Source organism: Numida meleagris, chromosome Z, assembly GCF_002078875.1.
Source record: "Numida meleagris isolate 19003 breed g44 Domestic line chromosome Z, NumMel1.0, whole genome shotgun sequence".
NCBI lineage: Eukaryota > Metazoa > Chordata > Aves > Galliformes > Numididae > Numida > Numida meleagris.
This window is the reverse complement of record NC_034438.1, coordinates 45,902,252-45,922,625: the sequence shown is the minus strand read 5'-3', so window position 1 is coordinate 45,922,625 and position 20,374 is coordinate 45,902,252. Positions and strand designations below refer to the sequence as shown.

At 42.1% G+C, this 20,374-nt stretch overlaps 1 protein-coding gene across 6 annotated transcripts in view; it reads left to right on the top strand.

Moving 5' to 3' along the window:
• The window catches only part of DCP2 (decapping mRNA 2), a 35,642-nt gene continuing 18,688 nt past the window's right edge, over window positions 3,421-20,374 (top strand). For all 6 annotated transcript variants that reach the window (XM_021381006.1, XM_021381003.1, XM_021381002.1 and 3 more), the window contains exons 1-4: window positions 3,421-3,746; window positions 15,328-15,479; window positions 17,031-17,158; window positions 17,568-17,666. In XM_021381006.1, the coding sequence (XP_021236681.1) occupies window positions 3,436-3,746; window positions 15,328-15,479; window positions 17,031-17,158; window positions 17,568-17,666 (690 nt within the window). In that variant the 5' untranslated portion in view covers window positions 3,421-3,435. The remainder of the gene's footprint in view (window positions 3,747-15,327; window positions 15,480-17,030; window positions 17,159-17,567; window positions 17,667-20,374) is intronic.

Genomic DNA, 20,374 nt, shown 5'->3' with positions numbered 1-20,374 from the left:
CCTAAATGTAGATTTTTCTGAGCAGGCCTACCACAGGTCTTTACACATACCACAGTCACAGACTTCACTTTCCACAGATTTCCTGCCTCCTCTGCAACATTCAGAGAATTCTGCTGGTGCTTAGTTACCATACTTCATGTAAATCTTCTACTGAATGTATCTTATTCATTATTATAATTTCTTGTGCATTACTACGTGGCCATTTTCATAGTACATCTCATTTAAAAACAATCAATCAAACAAATAAGAACCAACCACAAACTTGCCAGATTATTTTCTGAAGATATTTGCAATTATCTTCCTTTAAACAGGGAACTGAGACATACTTGGTTTTATGAGTGTATTTTCACTTAGGGTAGATGATTTGCTATATGTAAACTTGTCTCAAATTATTTAACTGTTCACACTTCTCAGTATGGTTTATGTAGTGATAGTTGATTTCTACCATCTGTCTGAGCTGGATGCCCATATGAGCTCTCCCACTCTGTTCATTTCCCATCTAACACACTAAGCAGAGCAGGGGAGTAGTGCTTGAATGGTTTCTGTGTAGATTTTATGTAAATTTGACTCAAGAAAGGAGCTTTATAGTAACTGCCAATGCTGAGCTCAGATGAGTTCACACTACTTATAAGTCAGTGCTCTTTGGTGCCCCTACTACCTCTGTTAGCTCTCCTTTGCTGGAGATTTTAGTATAGGAACCAACTGTTTGCTGAAGGGCTGAGTGGAAAGGACATCTTGTTTCTGATGACTCGGGCAAGTCAGGTCAGCTGCAAACTCTTCATGTGCTGCCTCAATCTTTACATGAGATCTCAATCTCACATGAGATGCAATGACATGCTGTTGAGCTCTGGGTTTGGTTCTCTCCTAGCTTCCAAGAGTTTCCTCCTTTTCTGCTCAATTCTGTCAGCAACCTCTGCTGGGTTTCTGTTTCTTTTCTGTTTCCTGTTACCTTCTTTCTTTGCCTCAGTTCAAACATACAATGAACACTAATTTTCACATTTTATTGTTGCCTTTCTGACTGAGTGCCAAGGCCGACTGATAAGTAGAGATTAAAAACCTGTTTGACTACATTGCTGGGTAATTTTGCAGGTGCTGGTGTACTAGGGAAAAGTTGATGCCATATGTTGCCATCCTTGTATCCCAAGTCAAGTGCGTGCCACTTGACAAGAGGCATTGCCAACTGTGCCCTCAACATGTATCTGCATGCAAGTTCCTGAGAGGTGTCTATATGTGGACTTATCTCTGGAGAAATGCTATAACCTGAATATGTCAGCTTTAACTAAACTTGATTTGCATGAGCTTATGAGAGAAAGGCATGCATGTTATTTTAGCAAAGAGGATAAGCCATGAATTTCCTCTAAATGAATTAAAAAAAAAATGATTTGCAGTTCCAAATCACACTTAACAAGTGTTTTCTTCTTAAGTTTCTTTTCTGATTCAGTGTCTTTCAGTGATGTCTCAAAAGCGAAGCAAGAACTGTGCAAACGTCTCTTACCCTCTCCTGTCCTAAGGACTTGACAGCAGTGGGTATAAACTTTCATTACACTCTACAGTTTCTTCTCTGTTATGAAACATCCTTAGATAGATAGTTGCTTAAGGTCTGTAGCATTAGATACATTTATTTTATCATTGCATATATATATTTTTCCCCCCAGAAATCACAAAAGGACTAATAGAATCTTATATGGAATAAGATGTCAATGTACATTTTCTAAAACTTTTTTTTCTCTCCTTATGGGGTTCTTGGTACAACATCTGCATGGGGGGGGTGGGGGGGAGGTGGGGAAGCAGAGCAGAGAAAAACACCTGAAGGAAAATCTTCCCTGATCTCTGCCTCACAGCAGATTTCTCCTATGAGCTGGGTGAATGTTTCCATTCTACCTTTCAGGAAGCGGGTGTTTCAGGACCAGAGATTGCTTCTTAGCCTTCCAAAGAAACTAGTCTGGAGTTGGAGACTTTTGCAAATAAAAAGCATTTGTAAGTGCAATGATTTCTGCAAGAAAATCTTAAGGCTTTTAATTTGTATATTATTAAATATATATCTCAATCAATGGAAAGCAGTAAAGAAGCAAAAAAATAGGCAGAGAAGAGAAAGGTAATGGACTCTAGAAGAGTGATTCTGAGGTGCACAATTTTGGCATTTTGGTATCACAATCCTCTCACTGGTTCATAGGAATGACTGGGAATTAGCACTGTCCACTCATTGTTTCTGATGGATGATAAGCTGCTTTGGTTTGAGAGAAATGCTGCTTACTTGGAACAATAGTTGAAGCCTCTGCTTTCTGACTTAGATATTTGCTCTTACCAATTTGCAAAAGCTACCTTGGAAGCTGATACCCTTAAAGTTGTGTAGGTCTTGTATCTTCTATTTAAGCTTGCATGTCTTCCCTTCTGACAGAAACTGAACTCACTGGAATCTCAAGCAGTGGGATCTACCAATTTGCACTCAGAGTCTTCCATATGTCTCTGCCAAGAGCCATTCCTTCCTCTGTGCTTCTTTACATAAAGATTTGATGTGCATCACCTATAATCTTAAATATTGTAGCAAAAAGGTTGTGGAGCAAATGTCATTATCAAAAACTCCACTGTGGATTTTGCTGAAGAGAGGCACTAATTTATGTAAATCTGCTGTTCTTACGAGGATTGTGCTCCAAAGTCGTACAATACATGATGCTTCTGGAGCAACCATAGAGTCTTTGCTTCTTCTTTTAACTTCAGAAAAGAGGCAAAAGGTATATTCCTCCCTTTCCTTCCCTAACAGTTGGGAAACGAGTTGCAAATGTATATACTTCTGTCTTTTGGGTATTGCTAGCTCGGTGTCTTCACTAGTGCCTTTCTGATTCTAATAACACAGCGTTTTAATAGCTGATAGCACACAGAGTTCACATTCAGGTGCTTAGCACAGACACAATCAGGAATCATATTTTTACAGGAGTTTTTGGTTCCTTGCTTGACTACTTTTCTTCTGAAAGAATTGAAATGAGAATGTGGAAGTTGGATGGGCTCAGTACAAACCCTGTAAGCGCTGGAACAGCAAAGGGAAACACTTCAAAGAGACTTCCGCCCTTTAGTGCTTTCACCGAGTTCTATTGGGTAAGTTCACGTCAATGACCGCAACAGGAGCAGCCCCAAGCGTCCTCTGGTAGCAGAGGGCCGGGGAGCCTGTGGGTTTTAAAAACACCCCGCCAACCAAAGGCAGTGTAGTGCGTGGGTGCGGGCGATGAAGCACAGGTCTAAGGCAAGCTCACAGTCTCACCTGCAACAGCGGAACTCGGTGCGGAGAGATAAATCATTTTTTGGGCGTGCCTAGCCCTCAGCGCAGCGGTACCACCGCCGCCGCCCCCACGAGCCCAGCCGGAGGAACGCAGATTCTACCCACACCTAAGATGGCGGCGACGGCTGACATGACGCCCCTAGCGCATGCGCTAACGACGCATGAAGGCGGCAACAGTGCCCATTGGTTGGTTCCTGAGATCACCTGAGTCTCCCTTTCCCTCCGCAGCTTTCCCACTGATTGGCTCGTCGCTCCTCCGCGCGAGAAGAGCCCGGCGCGGCACGCAGCAGGGGATTGGCGGAGCGAACTGCCGCTCTGCTTTCGCCCCTTCCGCCGCCGGGTGGGCAGCCGACAGCTCCGCCTTTGCCGCCGAGCTGTGTGTTCCGGGCTTGCCGCGTCGGGATGAGCCGCGCTTCCCCATGGAGACCAAACGGGCCGAGATCCCCAGCAGCGTCCTGGACGACCTATGCAGGTTCGGCCCGGCCCTGTCTACCTCTCGCTTTACCGCGCGGTCCTGTCGTGCAGGGCGGCGGCCGTTGTGGTGGCGGGGGCCTTCCCACCGCCCGGTGCTGTCTCGGCGTTGCAGCTATTCTGCCTGGAGCTCAGGGCTCGGCGTGGCTCTCCGGGCCCGGCCGGGACTACGCGGGGCAGCCGGGAGACAGCGGGGTGGGTGACTATGGGGAGCGACCCTTTCTGGCGGGGCACGTCTGTGCCGCCCGGCCCCGGGGCTCTGTAGCTCCTCGGGCGGGCGGGGAGGTGCTGCAGCGGGAACTGATGCAGGGCCGAGCTGGAGGAAACCGAGGGCGGGGGCGGCGGCGGCGGAGCGCCGTCTGGGGGTTTCTCTTCTAGCAACTTAGCGCTGTTTGCCTGAGGACGTAGAACTGCGCTGGTGGTGTTGGCGGGAGTGAGAAGAGCGGCACGCCTGAGGTGTGCGTGACCTATGCAGTGACCCAGTGGTGTGGGGGTTATACATCACTCGTCTGGTTTCGTTAGTGAGGGGTGTGGAATATCCTGCTGGAGAACTCTGGTGAGATGGAAGAGCCAAGGGAGCACCACCAGTGTGAAGTCCCTTTTGTTTACTAGTCCTTCACAGTTGAAACAGTGGGCCTTTTTAAGGCAGAATCCACATTTCCATAGAGCCACAGGACACGGGCACAGTTTCCACAGGCGATGGGAGGCTTTTTCGTTTCCTTATAATCTCAACTTGTGATCATCTGTGGACTTTTGAAGTGATCCCACCCATCCTCAGAATTTGAGGTCCAAAGCTGGTCTTGAAACTTCATAACAAATAATCCTTCTGTTTTGCCTCCTTGAAAGGACTCTAAAGCATTTGTGTGCAGTAGGAAAGGGCTATTAGAAATGAATCTACTTACTTTGAATTACTGTTTTCAAGTGAGTGAAACTCCTTAGGAGTGAGAGCACAGGGAATGGGATCTGCTGTACTCGTAAATGGTTCATCCTGTACCTCGTGTAAGAATCAGTGTCTGCAATACACAAATGCTTTTTCAGTTCTTTAAATCTGACCTTTAAAGATTGCTTACATACCTTTTGATCTTTCTACAGAGTGATAAGACTTTTCTTCTAGTTTTCTACTCACACGTGAAGACGAGTGTAAGTCTTTCAGAAGATCAAGAAGGGAATTACAATACTTAGAGCAGTGATCTCGCCAGCCTATTGGTGTGACTCCTGTGGGGTAGTGACTGGTAGAAAGGCACGTAAGTAGTCAGGTCTTGCATTGTTAGAGGATCAGTCCCACTGTCTTAATTTGTTCCTTTGAGCTGCTCTTATCTTTAGCCTTTGGAGTTCTGTCTTGTATAAATTTAGTGATATGGCTTTAATTAAAAAGAAGCACACACACACACCTTAGAATGGTAGATTTTGGGAATCTTAGTTACCATCTGTCTTGTTGACTTTTGTTAGTGCTGCTGGATCAGCCCTATTTCAGATACACTATCCTTTGTGGGGCAATGACATAGCAACTGAAAGACACAGAGGAATCAGACTTTGATGCTACAGGAAGGAGAGAGAATTTTCATAGAATCATAGAATCCTTAGAGTGGGAAGGGACCCCTGAAGGCCATCTAGTCCAACTCCCCTGCAGTGAACAGGGACATCCACAGCTAGATCAGGTTGCTCAGGGTCTTATCCAGCCTCATCTTGAAAGTATCCAGGGATGGGGCATCAACCACATCGCTAAGCAACCTGTGAATTTTGTTGTGCACGAAGAGAAGTGACAGGGTCTGATAGGTCTGTGGCTCGAGGGAGATTAATTTTTCAGTAAGTGGAAGGTGAGTGGTGCTGAATCTCAGGTTGTTGGCTATAAATGTTACAATTTGTTTCACTTCCTACTTCCCTCTAGGTGTGCTATTGATAGGAATTTTGGTAGAAGGAGCTGAGTGAATTTTAACACTCAGTTGAGTAAACTTGTTGAGAAGATGTAAAATATCTTTTACATCCTATTCCTTGGTGTCTTTTTGTGAGTGCGTTCTTGTGTTTTTTCCTCTGTCAGCAAATGAATCTTTGGTACTTAATTACAATAATTTCGTAGTAACATGTTTGGAAACGCTGGTCACGTAGAGCTTATCTAACGTATTTTTGCATGAACTGTAGTTGTGTGAACTGCAAATCTAAGTAACTGTTGGTGGATTTCTAGGAGTTGGAAAGCATTTATGTTACTTGTAGTAAGCTAAAAAGTGACTAAAAAATAGGCTTCCAAGTCAAACTTGCCAAGTAGTTTAAGGCTTTGTGGTATTTCTTGCTTGTTTGTTTTGAATTTGAAAACCAAAAAGCTAGGTTAAAGTTTACATGTCCATAGAGCAAAACTACTGTCTTTTTGTATCTAGAGAACATCTTAGTATCTTTCAGGCTTCTACACTTTGTTTCTGTCAGAAGAAAGGTCTGGATTCTCTGTAGTAAACTCTGTTAACAAAGTGATTATGTACGCAGGAGCTGCAATCATCAGTACCTCTGACTGTATATGACATTTTACCTGCTTGACATCTAATAGATTTCTTTATGATAGTAAGAACATTTTGAGCAGGAGCCAGAGCAATTAACACAACACACTGCTGGATTACAATATGAATGGATTTTACTTTAAGCTAAATCACTTTCTTTAGATGCCACTCAGAGGTTCATCCTAGGTTCTCAGATCACTTGCAGCTGTTCCACCCAATTCAGCAAATTAGTCTTAAGTAGTAATTCAACCCTTTAAGGCAGTTCTAATGTCTGCAGGTAATTCTCTTGATTATTCCTGGCTTCAGAGGCATACAAAGGTGCCTTAGCGATTCCTTTGTTTTGTCTATCTCGAGGCAAGGGTGTGGTGTGTTAGTTTGTTAGATAGTTTGGAAAAACACGGAGTGCTGCTGGATAATTTTTATCACGTAAAAAGTACTTTATTTTTTCCATTGTGTGTTAAAGCTTCCAAGTTCTTATGTAATGTGCAGGATGATTATATTTCTTTGTGTAGTTATTGGTTTTGATCTTAAATTGCCAAGTACCATTCAATTGTGAGGTTCTTTGGGCTAAGTATCATAGAATCATGGAATAGAATCATAGAATGGTTTGGGTTGGAAGGTACCTTAAAGATGATTTAGTTCCAGCCTCCCTGCTATAGGTGGAGACACCTCCCTCTAGACCAAGTTGTTCAAAGCCCCATCCAGCCTGGCCTTGAATGCTTTCAGGGAGGGGGCATTCACATCTTCACTGGGCAACCTGTTCCAGTGTCTCACCACCCTCATAGTCAAGAATTTCTTCCTAATATCTAGTCTAAATCTACCCTCTTCCAGTTTAAAGCCATTTTCCCTCATCCTTTTGCTACACGCCCTTCTCAAAAGTCCCTCCCCAGCTTTCCTGTGGGCACCCTTCACCTACTGGAAGGCCGTTATAATGTCTCCTTGGAGTTTTCTGTTCTCCAGGCTGAAGAGACCCAGCTCTCTCAGCCTGTCCTCATAGGGGAGGTGCTCCAGCCGTCCGGTCATCTTTGTGGCCCTTCTCTGGACCTGCTCCAACAACTCCATGTCCTTGTGCTGGGGGCTCTAGAACTGGACACAGTATCCACACTTATCTGTAATTACTTGAAGCTACTCAGTTTTGAGATGTATAAGCTTTTAAGAAGGTTTAAATTGCTTTTCTAGATCCAGTTTGTGAGTTGATGTTACTAGTTGGGTTAGAGTGTTCAAAAGGTTCATCTTGCAGTGTTTGTATGTTTCACCGAGGGTAACATTTGTCAATTTAGTAGCAACTGTAGTATTCAGCGTAAAAAACACTTAGTGTATATATAATTCTTCCCGGGAAGGAGAAAAAAAACCCTGCAGTCTAAATGTGTATTTGTGTCTGTACTCTCTGATATTAACCTCAGTATTTTTTTCTTTGCTGTTAAACGCAGAAAATATCGTAATTTCTTATAGGCAATAGTTAGATTAAATGTGAATGAAATTTTGCTAAAAATTCTCTTGCATTCTTGGCTTATTAAATCAAGAACATTGGGTGAAGGGCTCTTGTGTTCTTGGTTTTTATCTTGCATGTGGAGCTTAACATAATGTTACTTGCAGCAGTAGGTGTATTCTGACTCAAACGTTCATAGCTGACTTTGCAGACTCTAATACTGGAATAATGCAGCTCTGAAACCTGTAAGAAAGGATTTGTGTAAGCTAGCTCTTAAACAGCAAAACAACAAAAAACCCTCCACAAACAACTTCTTCAAACAGTAAAAAACAAAACAAAAAACAAAAAACAACAACCACAATTATAATTAGTAGACTTTCAAATTCTGCTTCAGAGATCAATTTGAGGATATCGTATAGGTGCTGACAGTGTTAGTGATTATTGTTAAATGCTTTCGTTGAAAAAGTGTTCTCCTATGGATAACAAAATAAGATTAAACACAGTAGTTAATGCATTGCTTTGAACTTGTTTTTTTTTTTCTTCAAGCTGTGTCATAGCTTTTCCCTGCTATTTAACTGAGTTAAAAATGTCAGCACCTAGAATTCTTGTCCAGAGTGTGAACTGTTACTTGGCAGCAAGTGAAAACAAGCTGAAAGGTAGCCAGGTACATAGAGTCTTCAAGCATTTGCTCGATTCTTAAACTGTTTTGGAATTACAGAATGCTAGGTTACAATTTGTTCTAGAAGGTCCTCCATCTTTGATATTAGAACTGTTAGGGTCTGTTTTGTTGAAAAATAAGTCACAGATATTCACATAATTTTTCATTGTGCTGCCTTGCACTTCTGAGTTGTACTTTACTGAGTAAGTGGAAGTACAGAGTCTGGATGTTGGATTTCTGTCTTCGTGAGCTTGTGTGGTTCCTCAACTTTTGAATTCAGGACTGTCTGTTGCACAGTCTTGCTCAGCCCCTCTTCCACAGGGGGAAATAGGATGGAAAAGATCACGGGTCACAATAAGACAAGGAGGTTGCTTACAAGTTAGGATCATGAGCAAAACAGACTCAAATTGGGAAAAACTGATGTAGTTTGTTGGCACTTAGAATACATTTGGATAGTGAGAGACAAAGGAGGGAAAAAGGAGGTGTTTTCCTCTATCCCTTTGTGGGATCAAGTGGCAGCAAGGGATACTGAGAGGACCAGGAAAACCCATCTCATGAATACATGGTTGAGAGGCTGGTGCAATTGCAGGAATTTTTTCTTTTTTTTTTTTTTTGTTCTACAGAGTGGTTTACTCAGTGCTTGGCCTGTTGGCTGCTGATGGGTCTCACCTGTCTCAAAGGGGGAAAGGTATCCTAACCCAGGAGCTGGTGGGGCTTGTTGACAGTGCTCTAAACTAGGTATGAAGGGAGAAGGGTTTAAAACCAGGCTTGCTAGAGATGAACATGGGGGAACAATGATGGGTTGGGAATGAGGCAAATGGCTCAGCTGAAGTGCGTCTACACCAGTATGTGCATCATGGCCAACAAACAGGAGGGGCTGGAAGCCATCATGGGGCAGGCAAACTGCGACTCATTTGCTGTTACTGAAAAGTGGGATTGCTCCCATGACTGGAGTGCTGCAATGGGTGACTGTAAGCACTTCAGAAGGGACAGGCAAGGAAGGAGGGGTGGTGGTTTCACTCTTTATGTTAGAGAGTGTTCTGATGTTGTTGAGCCTGGGGCTGGGAATGATAAGGTTGAGTCTATGGATGAGGATCAGGGGGAAGACCAATAGGGCTGACGTCCTGGTAGGGGTCTGTGATAAACCACCTTAACAGGATGAAGAGACGAACAAGACATTCTGCAAGCAGCTAGCAGAAGTTATGCAATTACCATCCCTTATTCTCATGGGAGACTTCAACTTCTCTGATGTTTACTGGAGATCTAATACAGTGTAGAAGCAGCAGTCTAGAGGGATTCTAGAGTGTATGGAAGATAACCTCCTGACACAGCTGGTACAAGAGCATGCTAGAGGAGGTGTCCTTCTAGACCTGCTGTTCACACACAGGTGCACTGATGAGAGATGTGGAGATCAGGAGCGTCTTGGGCAGAGTGACCACAAAATGATAGAGTTCTCTATTCTTGGTGAAGTCAGGAGGGAGGTCAGCAAAACTGCTACCTTGGATTTCCAGAGGGTAGACTTTGAACTGTTTGAGACACTGGTAGGGAAGGGTCCCTTGGGAGTCAGTACTGAAGGGTAAATGGGGGTCCAGGAAGGCTGATCACTGCTCAGGAAGGAAGTTCTAGAGGCAATGGAGCAGGCTGTCCTGTGCGGTAAGATTAACTGGAGGGAAAGACGACCCGCATGGATGAACAGGGAACATTTTTCTGAGATTCCAAGAGAAAAAGTGAGTTTACCTGCTGTGGAAGAAGAATTGGGAAGAGTAGAAAGAAATTGTTAGGATATGCAGGGAGAAATTCAGAAAAGCAGAAGCCAAGCTTGAACTCAACCTGGCCACTGTAGTAAAAGAGAACAAAAAACTTTTACAAATATATTGACAGTAAGAGGAGGACTAAGGTGAATGAATCTCTGTCCTTTACTGGATGAGGTGGGGAATGTGACCACTGAGAATAAGGAAAAGGGTGAGGATCTCAATGCCTTCTTTGCATCTGTCCTTAAAAGTCAGATTAGTTATACTCAAGGTACTCTACCCCCTGACTTGGAAGTCTCAGGGAGCAAAATAAACTGCCCAGGATTCAGATGGAAACAGAGGCCTACTACTCCACCTGGACTGCTGCAAGTCCATGGGGTCAGATAGGGTTAACCTGAGGGTGCTGAAAGAGCTGACAGAGGTGATTGCTAAGCTGCTTTCTACTGTCTGTCAACGTTCCTGGTCAACCAGAGAGGTGCCAGAGGGTTGGAGGCTTGCCAATGTGACTTCTATCTAAAAGAAGGGTCATAAGGAGGATCCAGAGAACTATGGGCTTGTCAGTCTGACCTCGGTGCCAGGGAAGATCATCTTGAGTGAGATCACATGGCATGTTCGGGACAACCAGAGGATCAGGCACATCCAGAATGGGTTCATGAAAAGCACGTCCTGCTTGACCAACCTGACCTCCATCCCACCTGGTGAATAAGGGAAATTCACTGCTGATATAGTCTACCTGGACTTCAGCAAAGCATGTCACGCTGTCTCCCACAGTGTTCTCCTGGGGGAGCTGGGAGCCCATCGTTTGAACAGGTGCACTCTTTGCTGGGTAAAGAACTGACTGGAAGACCAACTCCAGATCGTGAATGGAGGTAAATCCAGCTAGCGAACAATCATGAGTGGTGTTCCCTGGGAGTCAGTTGAGGCCCATTCTGTTTAATATCGTTATTGGTGACCTGGACGAGGAGATTGAATGCATGCTCAGCAAGTGTGTAGATGACATCAAGCTGGGAGGAAGTGTCTATTTATGTGGGGATAGGAAGGTCCTTCAGAGCAATCTCAACGGGCTGGGTATCTGCGCTCAGGCGAGTGGGATGAATTTCAACAAGACTAAGTGCTGAGTCCTGCACTTTGGCCACAGCAACCCCAGACAATGCTTGGGACAGAGTGGCTGAAAGACTGTGTGGAGGAAATGGACCTGGGGGTGTTCGTCAATGCTCAGCTAAATGTGAGACAGCAGTGTGCTCAGGTGGCAAAGGCAGCCAATGGCATCCCAGCTTGTATCAGAAATAGTGTTGCCAGCAGGAGCAGGCAGGTGATTATCCCCCTGTGCTCAGCTCTGGTGAGGCCATACCTTGAGCGCTGTGCTCAGTTTTGGACCCTTCACTACAACAAAGACATTGAGGCCCTGGAGCATGTTCGGAGAAGGGCAGCGAAGCTGGTGAGCGGTCTGGAACACAGGCCTTATGAAGAGCAGCTGAGGGAGCTGGGATTGTTCAGTCTGGAGAAGAGGAGGCTCAGGGGAGACCTTATCACTCTCTGCCACTACCTGAAAGGAGATTGTGGCGAGGTGGGGGTTGGCCTCTTCTACTGTGTAACTAGCGATAGGACGAGAGGGAATGGCCTTGAGTTGCGCCAGAGGAGTTTCAGGTTGCATATTAGGAAAAACAACTTTTCCAGAAGAGTGGTCAGGTGTTGGAATGGGCTGCCCAGGGGAGTAGTTGAGTTGCCATCCCTGGAGGGTGTTCAAGAAATGTTTAGATTTTTGTATTAAGGGACATGGTTTAGCGGGGAAATGTTGGTGGTCGGTGGGGATGGTTGGACCAGATGATCTTGGAAGTCTTTTTCTGATTCTATAACAGTGGTGTGTTTATCACCGCACTTGTCATCAAAAATGCAAAACACAGCATCATACTAATCTCCATGAAGAAAATTGATTCTATTCCAGCTGAAACCAGGACACTCCTCTTCTTCCTCTATTCTGAGCTGTGCACAGGCATGGCAGTTGAGGTCAGTCTGCATCAACTTTTCTTTTCTGGTCCTCCTGACACTTTTCCCCTATTCCATTGTGGATCCTTCCCACAGGTTGCAGAGCATCATGAGTTATCTGGCAGTGCTGGTAGAGAACACACTCTGCAGCAGAGAGGATTCCATTTGTATTGTGTATTGCTGCATATTGTATCTTCACATTTATGTTCAGCTGTAGTGCTGGGGCAAGAGAACATCATCATCTAGTTATGTTGACTAGTTACAAAGTTGCCTTTTTTAATTTTTGGAGCTACCACTGCTTTGTGTGTAAGGAATGTTTTCATCAGTAACAGCCTTCAAAAAGAAGAGACCACTGTAGGGGTTTTATGAAGTGAAAATTGCCAAGTAGGAAAACATTCTTGCTGACAGGAATAAGGCTATTTATGTAAGGAAGGTATCTGGTCAAGGGCCTTTTTCACTGCAAGGTAATGAGCAAAGGAGTAAGCCATAAACAAAGTATACAGGGACACAGACTGGAGAGACAAGTGATAAGGGAGGCTGAGATGAAAGCTGAACAAGGGCATGTGAAAGTGAGAGTGTTTATTCCCATAAGGTTATCTGATTGGGAACCTTGTCTGGAAAGTAAGGGAAAAAGGGGAAGCTGGGAATGAAAATAAATGGAGGCACGGACCTAAGAAAACGAACATAGAAACAATAAAGAGAAACATACCTCTGAGCTGTGCTGTTTGGTAGGCTGTTGAGAAACCACAGATACCCCTTACAGAAGGATTGACTTGGACCTCACATCTGATATGAATGATAACTGTGGTGATCCCAGGCACTGGTCTGGGAAGAGTGCTGAGGAAGGAAAAGAGGAGGGGCAAGGTGGGTGGTGGACAGAAAGGGTCATGAAGGGAGTTGGCTATGTAGAATGGTGTCAGTACGCTTGTCTGACAGAGTCCTGTGTCGGTTCACCAAAGTCTGTCCTATCTTCTTGCATCTTATTAAATCTTCTCTTAACAGACTGCATACTCTCACTCTCTAATCCTATGAGTAGGTGTGCTGTAAGGCAGAACTGCTAGCTGCTGGTGAGATGGATGGAGGTGTGTGTGAGAGTGTGAGGGAGGTCTCAGCATCATTAGCTTGAGAGGCTGTAGCTCTCTGAGCCTGGGGAGCATTCTGCAGACAAACTGAGCCCAGTGTGAGTGGCCTTGGGTGCTGGTGAGTAGAATGAGGGCTGGGATCTGAACTTCCAACCTCTGGGGTGGGAACTGTGCAAAACCAGCTACTGGAGGGAACTGGGGTGAGTGAGCCAGATGTGCTCAGGGGTGAAGGGTGCCCAGATGTGCAGGGTGTTCCTCTAGGGCTGGGGCAATCCCAGGTATTTATACAAACTGGGGGAAGAACTTGAGAGCAGCCCCGCAGAGAGGTACTTGGGGGTCCTGGTAGACGAGAAGCTGGGCATGAGGCAGCAGTGTGCACTGGCAGCCCGGAAGGCCAACTATGTTCTGGGCTCCATTAAAAGAGTAGTGGCCAGCAGGGAGAGGGAGGTGATTGTCCCACTCTACTCAGCTCTTGTGAGCCCCTATCTGGAGTACTGCGTCCAGGCCTGGGGACACCAGCACAAGAAAGAGGCAGAGCTCTTGGAACAAGTTCAGAGGAGGGTGACCAAGATGATCAGAGGGCTGGAGCACCTCTCCTATGAGGAAAGGTTGAGGGAACTGGGCTTGTTTAGTTTGGAGAAGAGAAGGCTCCGGGGAGACCTCATTGTGGCCTTCCAATACTTGAAGGGAGCATATAAACAGGAGGGGAATCGATTGTTTGTGAGGGTGGATAGCAATAGGACAAGGGGGAATGGTTTTAAGCTGAGACAGGGGAGGTTTAGGTTAGGTATTAGGAGGAAGTTTTTCCACACAGAGGGTGGTGACGCACTGGTACAGGTTGCCCAGGGAGGTTGTGGATGCCCCGTCCCTGGAGGCATTCAAGGCCAGACTGGACGTGGCTCTGGGCAGCCTGGTCTAGTGGTTGGCAACCCTGCACTCAGCAGGAGGGTTGAGACTAGATGATCTTTGAGGTCCTTTTCAACCCAGGCCATTTTGTGATTCTATGTGGGGGCTGGGGGTGAGCATCTGTATCACCTCCAAGCCCAGTGTGTGTCCATGTATTTGATAGCAAAGCTTTTAAGTGGGAGCAGGGCCTTGTGAGTAAGGCAAAGGATGTGGGGTGCAGGCAGGGGGCTGGGTAGGCAGAGGGGCTGTGCTATGCCTGGGGGGACATTGTGTGTGGGCCTGCAGCAGGGGCTACTGGCTGTCCTGGCCCCAGGGCAGAGAGGGGTGGGCTGTGCCCTGTGGGTATAGGTCCTACTCAGGAAGTGCCTTGCCTGAGGCAGTCTGTGTGACTGGCTGTCTCGGTGTCTCTGGCATAGGTGCTCAGCCTCACTGCTCATTGAACCCGTGGAAAATGGCATTGAGGCCCTCAGGCCAGGCAAAGACCCCAGGCACTGGGATGGTTTCCAGCAGTGAGGCAGGAGTGAGTCCAGGACCAAAGCTGGTGGAAGAAGCAGCTGCTCTTAGCATACTGTAACAACTTACCAAATTTAACTAAAGTTGTCTTAAATATGTCTAGTTCTGGCGAAGATGATAACACACCTTCAGATTTTACCTGGTATAGACCTCAAGAGTTGGATTTAAACAAACTCTTATCAAGTAGTTTAAGTTGCACGGGGCGGATGACTTTAAAAGGAAAATTCTTATGTTCTTGATGTTACAACTGAATAAATAAAGCCTTTGTAAACAAAATGAGCTATCACTCAGTGCTGTTTCTCATCTGTACATCCCTGGAATTATGTTTTTGTGTGTCAGTATCTGAGCTGAGTTATAAAGTAGACTTGAAAAATAAACCAATTGTCTATGTTCTATTTCAGATTGAGAAAATTAATACAATCATACTGAGTTCTAAATTTTACATAAATTAGTAGTTTGCTGTAGTTCCAAGTGAGGCAGCAGTGAGCGCTGGCAGCCCGGTAGGCTGTTCTTCCTTATTCTTTCTGTTTTCACAATGCTTACTTAGTTTCTTGTAGTCAATTTTTGTGAAAGAATGTCACGATCCATTTTCCTTCTTGACTTTAAAATTTGAATTTTATTTTCATATGAAGACTTTTACTGTCCGGAGCACAAGGAAGATCTGTTGCTCTGTGTTAATGGATCAAGAATTCCACTGCTGTAATGTATCTTTGTTGCTAGATTGCTTTACATCAGTAGACTTGGCTAATCATATCTTTTCTTCATTGGCAGCCGATTTATTTTGCACATTCCAAGCGAAGAGAGAGACAATGCAATCAGAGTGTGTTTTCAGATTGAACTTGCCCATTGGTTTTACTTGGATTTCTACATGCAAAACACACCAGGATTACCTCAGTGTGGGATAAGAGACTTTGCAAAAGCTGATATCCTTTTTATTGTTGTCATTGTCTTCTAGACAGAAAACAACATAAAATGCAAACTGAATCTTAACAAAGCTTCATACTTTAAGCTGGAAGGTAACAGACACTTCATATGTTAATGATTAAAAATAATATTTCTAGATTTGAGATTTTTATCTTCTAATTGCTTCCATGATTCTGTGGCATCCACAAAACAGAAGTTTCTTGTTCAGCTGAAGAGCTATGGAAAACGGGTAATTTCTAATCTTTGAGGATATTTCCTTGTGGTTGCAGTCAGACAGGAGAGCTCTGCGATGCTTTTTCTCCTTTATTTGATCTCTTTCCAATAAAATGTGAAAATGTTAATCTAGCTGAAGATGGTATATGTTCACAGATGCTTCTAGAAACCATTCTACTGGAATGATCCAGGATGAATTTTTTACGAAAGTACTGTGTTTGACTTCTGCATTTTTTCATTTCTTGGTGGAACATAGACAATCTAGTCATCACTGGAGGAAAAACCCATGGAGTAAATTCCATGTCAGTATCCCGAAATAGGTTATAAATAAAACAATTTTCCATTCATTCTTGATGTGGCTTTCAGTGCTTCTAATTTTCATCACAATTTCTGTAGTTTCACTACCCAAAATATTCTTTGTTAGTTTGATAGGATATTTTCAGATGCTTTAACTTCTGTTTTAACAATAGGCTTCATGAATGTGATTGTCTTCTGTTGCTTGATGCTATGCAGCTATTTTTTTATGTAGGTTTTCTACAATTTTCAAACCAACATAATTTCTCTTAAAATTGTAGACAGTGCAGGAATAATAAAATACATACTGTTCGTTACATCTTTCCTTCTTTGCATTTGTCAAAAATACCAATTCTGTTGCAGTATCTTATTTTTAGTATGCTGCTGTTTAACGTTTGGGTATTTATTATTGGTAGTATAACTTTGTATATAATTTTTTAAAAAGATTTTTATATTAGCTTTCAGAGGTTTAGGTTTACAAAAATTGTTCTTGTTTTCTCTGCATGGTGAGCTTTGATAGTATATTGGAATTTAGATTTCTGTAATATGATGCCATTACAAATATATTTTTTTGTATTTTTCTTTTTATTTGTGTATTTAAGTATGATTTCTGTGCAGTAGCCCTAAGATTGACTGTGGGAAAATTTCTTCTCCAAGCAAGAGATGAAACAAAATGGTCTTGTCTTGTCCTATTTGTTTCAAAATATTAAAATGTTTAAGAATAATTAAAACATTTAAACTAATTTTTATGAGTACATTTTCTGGAAGATTAGGGAATTCTCACAAACAAGCACACTCGCACCATCTTTTTTTTTATGTTTTAATTTAATTGGCTTGCATTAGAATTTGCAAATTCCTCAATGCTTTCTAATGTTTACAGTTTGGTAGTGAATTATCCAAAATACTTCTAACTTCCAAGATTGTGTTTTGAAAGCACTTAAAGGAGGAAGTATGGTTATTATAAGTATTGAGTATCTTATCTGTCTGTATGTGACTGGAAACTGTATGCTTGAGATATTAGCTTCCTTAATATGCTTCTGTACTCTTCAATCACTGCCCTTTCTTACTGCCTCAAGGTGAAGATGTACAAAAGGTTTTAGATGAGTGGAAGGAATATAAAATGGGAGTGCCAACCTATGGTGCAATTATTCTTGATGAGACACTTGAAAATGTAAGTATGGAAATAGTTGTGAAGAACTAGAGGGGAGGAGGATGGCATGTGCTGGTACAATAACCTTTTTGTAGTTTACATTTGTCATCTGGAAGAAAAACACTTCAGATTCACAAAAACTTGACGTATTTGGCATTGCTGAATGCATCTGGATGTCGAATATGGGAATAAAATATTGGAGACAGTAAATACTCTTCTCTTTGCTTCCCTATTCAGTTTTGCTTTTTTTTATTCTGAGTTATGGTCCTATTTAAAAAAAAAAAAATACTCTTATTGCTGGAGCACAGAGACCCTACCTCTCTCCTGTCTAAGGCCTGTTTTTTTGGGGAGGAAGCAGGAGACAGTGAAGGGAAGAGATATAATATAAATTTGTTAGTTATTTGCTCAATGTGTTCACTGTGTTTTGCAGGTTCTTTTGGTTCAGGGCTATTTAGCAAAGTCTGGTTGGGGATTTCCTAAAGGAAAAGTAAATAAAGAAGAGGCTCCTCATGATTGTGCTGCTAGAGAGGTAACTTGTGTTTGTTTCCCTTAAAATGATTTTTTTTTTCTTTTAAGTTAAATGATGTTTTAATGAGAGCAAAAAATAAATGTATATGCGTTAGATGAAAAGACATTTTACTTTGCTATTTCTTTATTGGAATTGGGTAAATAATTTTTTTAATTCTTGCAGTCTTCTGCTGTAGCTTTTAGTACTTTTCTGAGTTGCAGGGTGATAATCAAGGGTGTGGTTATGTAGGTTAAAATCAATGTTTGATGTTTTTTGCTGTTTTGTACTGACTTGCAAAGTGAAATGAATACTACTTTAAAAGATCTCTTCTGAACTCTAAATTGACTTTTAAATTTGAAGTGACTTTTAAATATTACTTTATATTTAATGAATATAATAAATATTAATATTATTGAGGCTCCATGGCTTTTGGAATATTGAACTGAAGGGCCAACAAAATATAAAATGATAGAAGAATTGGAATTTAGCTTATGTATATAAACTGGGTGTTATAAAGAGGCTACAGTGAGTTGGGTGTTGTATGTGGTCATGTAAAAATTGTGAAGAACTTTTATTTTATTAAATGATAAAGGAACAAGCATCAATATATATGGCAAGTAAACGCTGAAGAAAAGTCACGCAGTCCATGAGGTCTTTTGTTGCAGAAAACCTTGCAGAGCTGTGTGTTAAAAATAGCCTGTGAAAGAACAGTACTGGTATAAACTCAGTGTTCCTCTAATATAATACAGCTGGAATTTTTGACAGGGAGAACTAAGATGAGGGGACGCAGCAAGGTGCTTTAATTTTCTTCATGGTTGGACTGAACTGTTACCTGGGAAGTTGTGAACTTTTTCTTAAATGTACTTCTTTAACATGCATGAATGAAAAACTGATTTTATCTGATTCCCTGACAGTGCTTTCCATACCACTATGATATTTAGTATCGACCCGAAAAAGCAAAATAATATGTTAGGTCTTAACAGTGCAATTCCATGCAACAGATGCAAAGGAAATGTAGACTGTTTTGATACAGGGTTGGATAGCTTGATGAAGAAGAGCTTTCCTCACCTACTCCCGCAGTGCTCTGTAAATAACTTCCTGAATTGAAATTTTACTAGGCAGGTGCTTCTAAGGTTGAACTGAAGGATTACAACCCAGGAAAAAGGAGAGCAGAAATAAACATGGACCGCAAAACAATGGACGCAGGCATTAAAGTGGGCACAGTTATACTAGGAAAAGTACAATTGTATTTTTAATTTGGAGAATGAATTATATGACATCAGTAAACAACTGTTGCTTTTTTTCTATTTCTGTGAAGGTAAATCATCATTGTGGATAAACTGACAAAATCTTCAAAACTGGTGTTGCCAGACATTGTAATGTCCATGAAATCTGTGCATAAATCTTTTTTCTGCTTTTCCTGGAGTCAGAACACATCTAAAACAATGAGGTGCACCTGTATGTGGGCTAATTAATGAGTTGTTCACTAAATTCTTAGACAGCTCAGTAGTATTTCAGAAGCTGATGAAGGAAAAAACATATTAAATGGTTGACTGTCTTTACAAAACAAATTTCTGTGATGAATTCACTTAACTTGTCTGGAAGAATCATTTAGGAAGAGAAAACATGGGATATAGTAGGAAGATTAAGTAGAAAGGAGATGTGTATATCTCTTAACTGAGACACTTGTTATTTTCTAAATTCTGCTGTTCTTAATGCAATTTGATGTGAAGATGATTTGCTTGGTTTGCTTCCTCTTTTTTAAGGTATTTTTTATGTATTGATGTACTGGTTTGAAGTCTAGTTGTTAAATTATTTGCTGTGTATTAAATAAAATTCATTAATGCTGCACTTAATTTCTTCTGTGTTTTGAAAAATGAGAGTTACAATCATTTTGCTGATTTTGATATATGCACTTCAGCACAGGGTATTTTGAGTATTACCTGCTATAATTACTTTGTGGTTATTTGTTTTTATTTTTTGCTATTCATACCCCCAGGCAAGACCACAAGCTGTATGGTTTCTAGTCAACACCTTACTGTTTCAAGAGGCAGCAAAGCGTTGTGACTTTGAATTTCACACTTCAACAACAAAATACTTGCAAGGAAAACATTAAAAAAAAAATAATCCCAACGAACTTTAAAATGCCAAGTACTTTACTAAATCAGAGTGGAGCGTGGAGAGAAGAAGCTTAGCTTGTCCCACATTTTTAATTCTAAGTTTGATCTTCAAAAAATTGACAGTAATTCTGCCTCTGGATTACTTGCTGTGGGGCTTAATAGCTCTGGAGTTAACAGCCAGTTCTACAAGTGATCATCAGCCTGCATTTTCTGCCATGTCAGCAGAAATATTAGTGGTATCAACGTGTTTTCTGACAACTTCCTGTGGAGACTGTGAGGACTAGGGAGTTTCTAGCAGTGACTACTTAGCAAGCTTTTAGACACAATCTTATCTAAGCTATTTGGATTTTCTGTTATTCTCTCTATGCTATTCTAAGTTTGCATATTTCAGAATGTTCTCAAAAGTATTTTTAAATGTGTTTTTATCCTTCTTTAGAAACATAGACCATAAAATATTCTAAATATTATTTTAAGCCATAATTGTAACTTCCATCAGGTATAACTTCCTTTTTCTTTTCTTTTTTTTTGTTAGCTGACAATGTAGTTTAAAGGTTGTTGTCATGGGGAATGTGCAGTCTGAATTTTGTAGTAAAACTTACTGGATTTAGT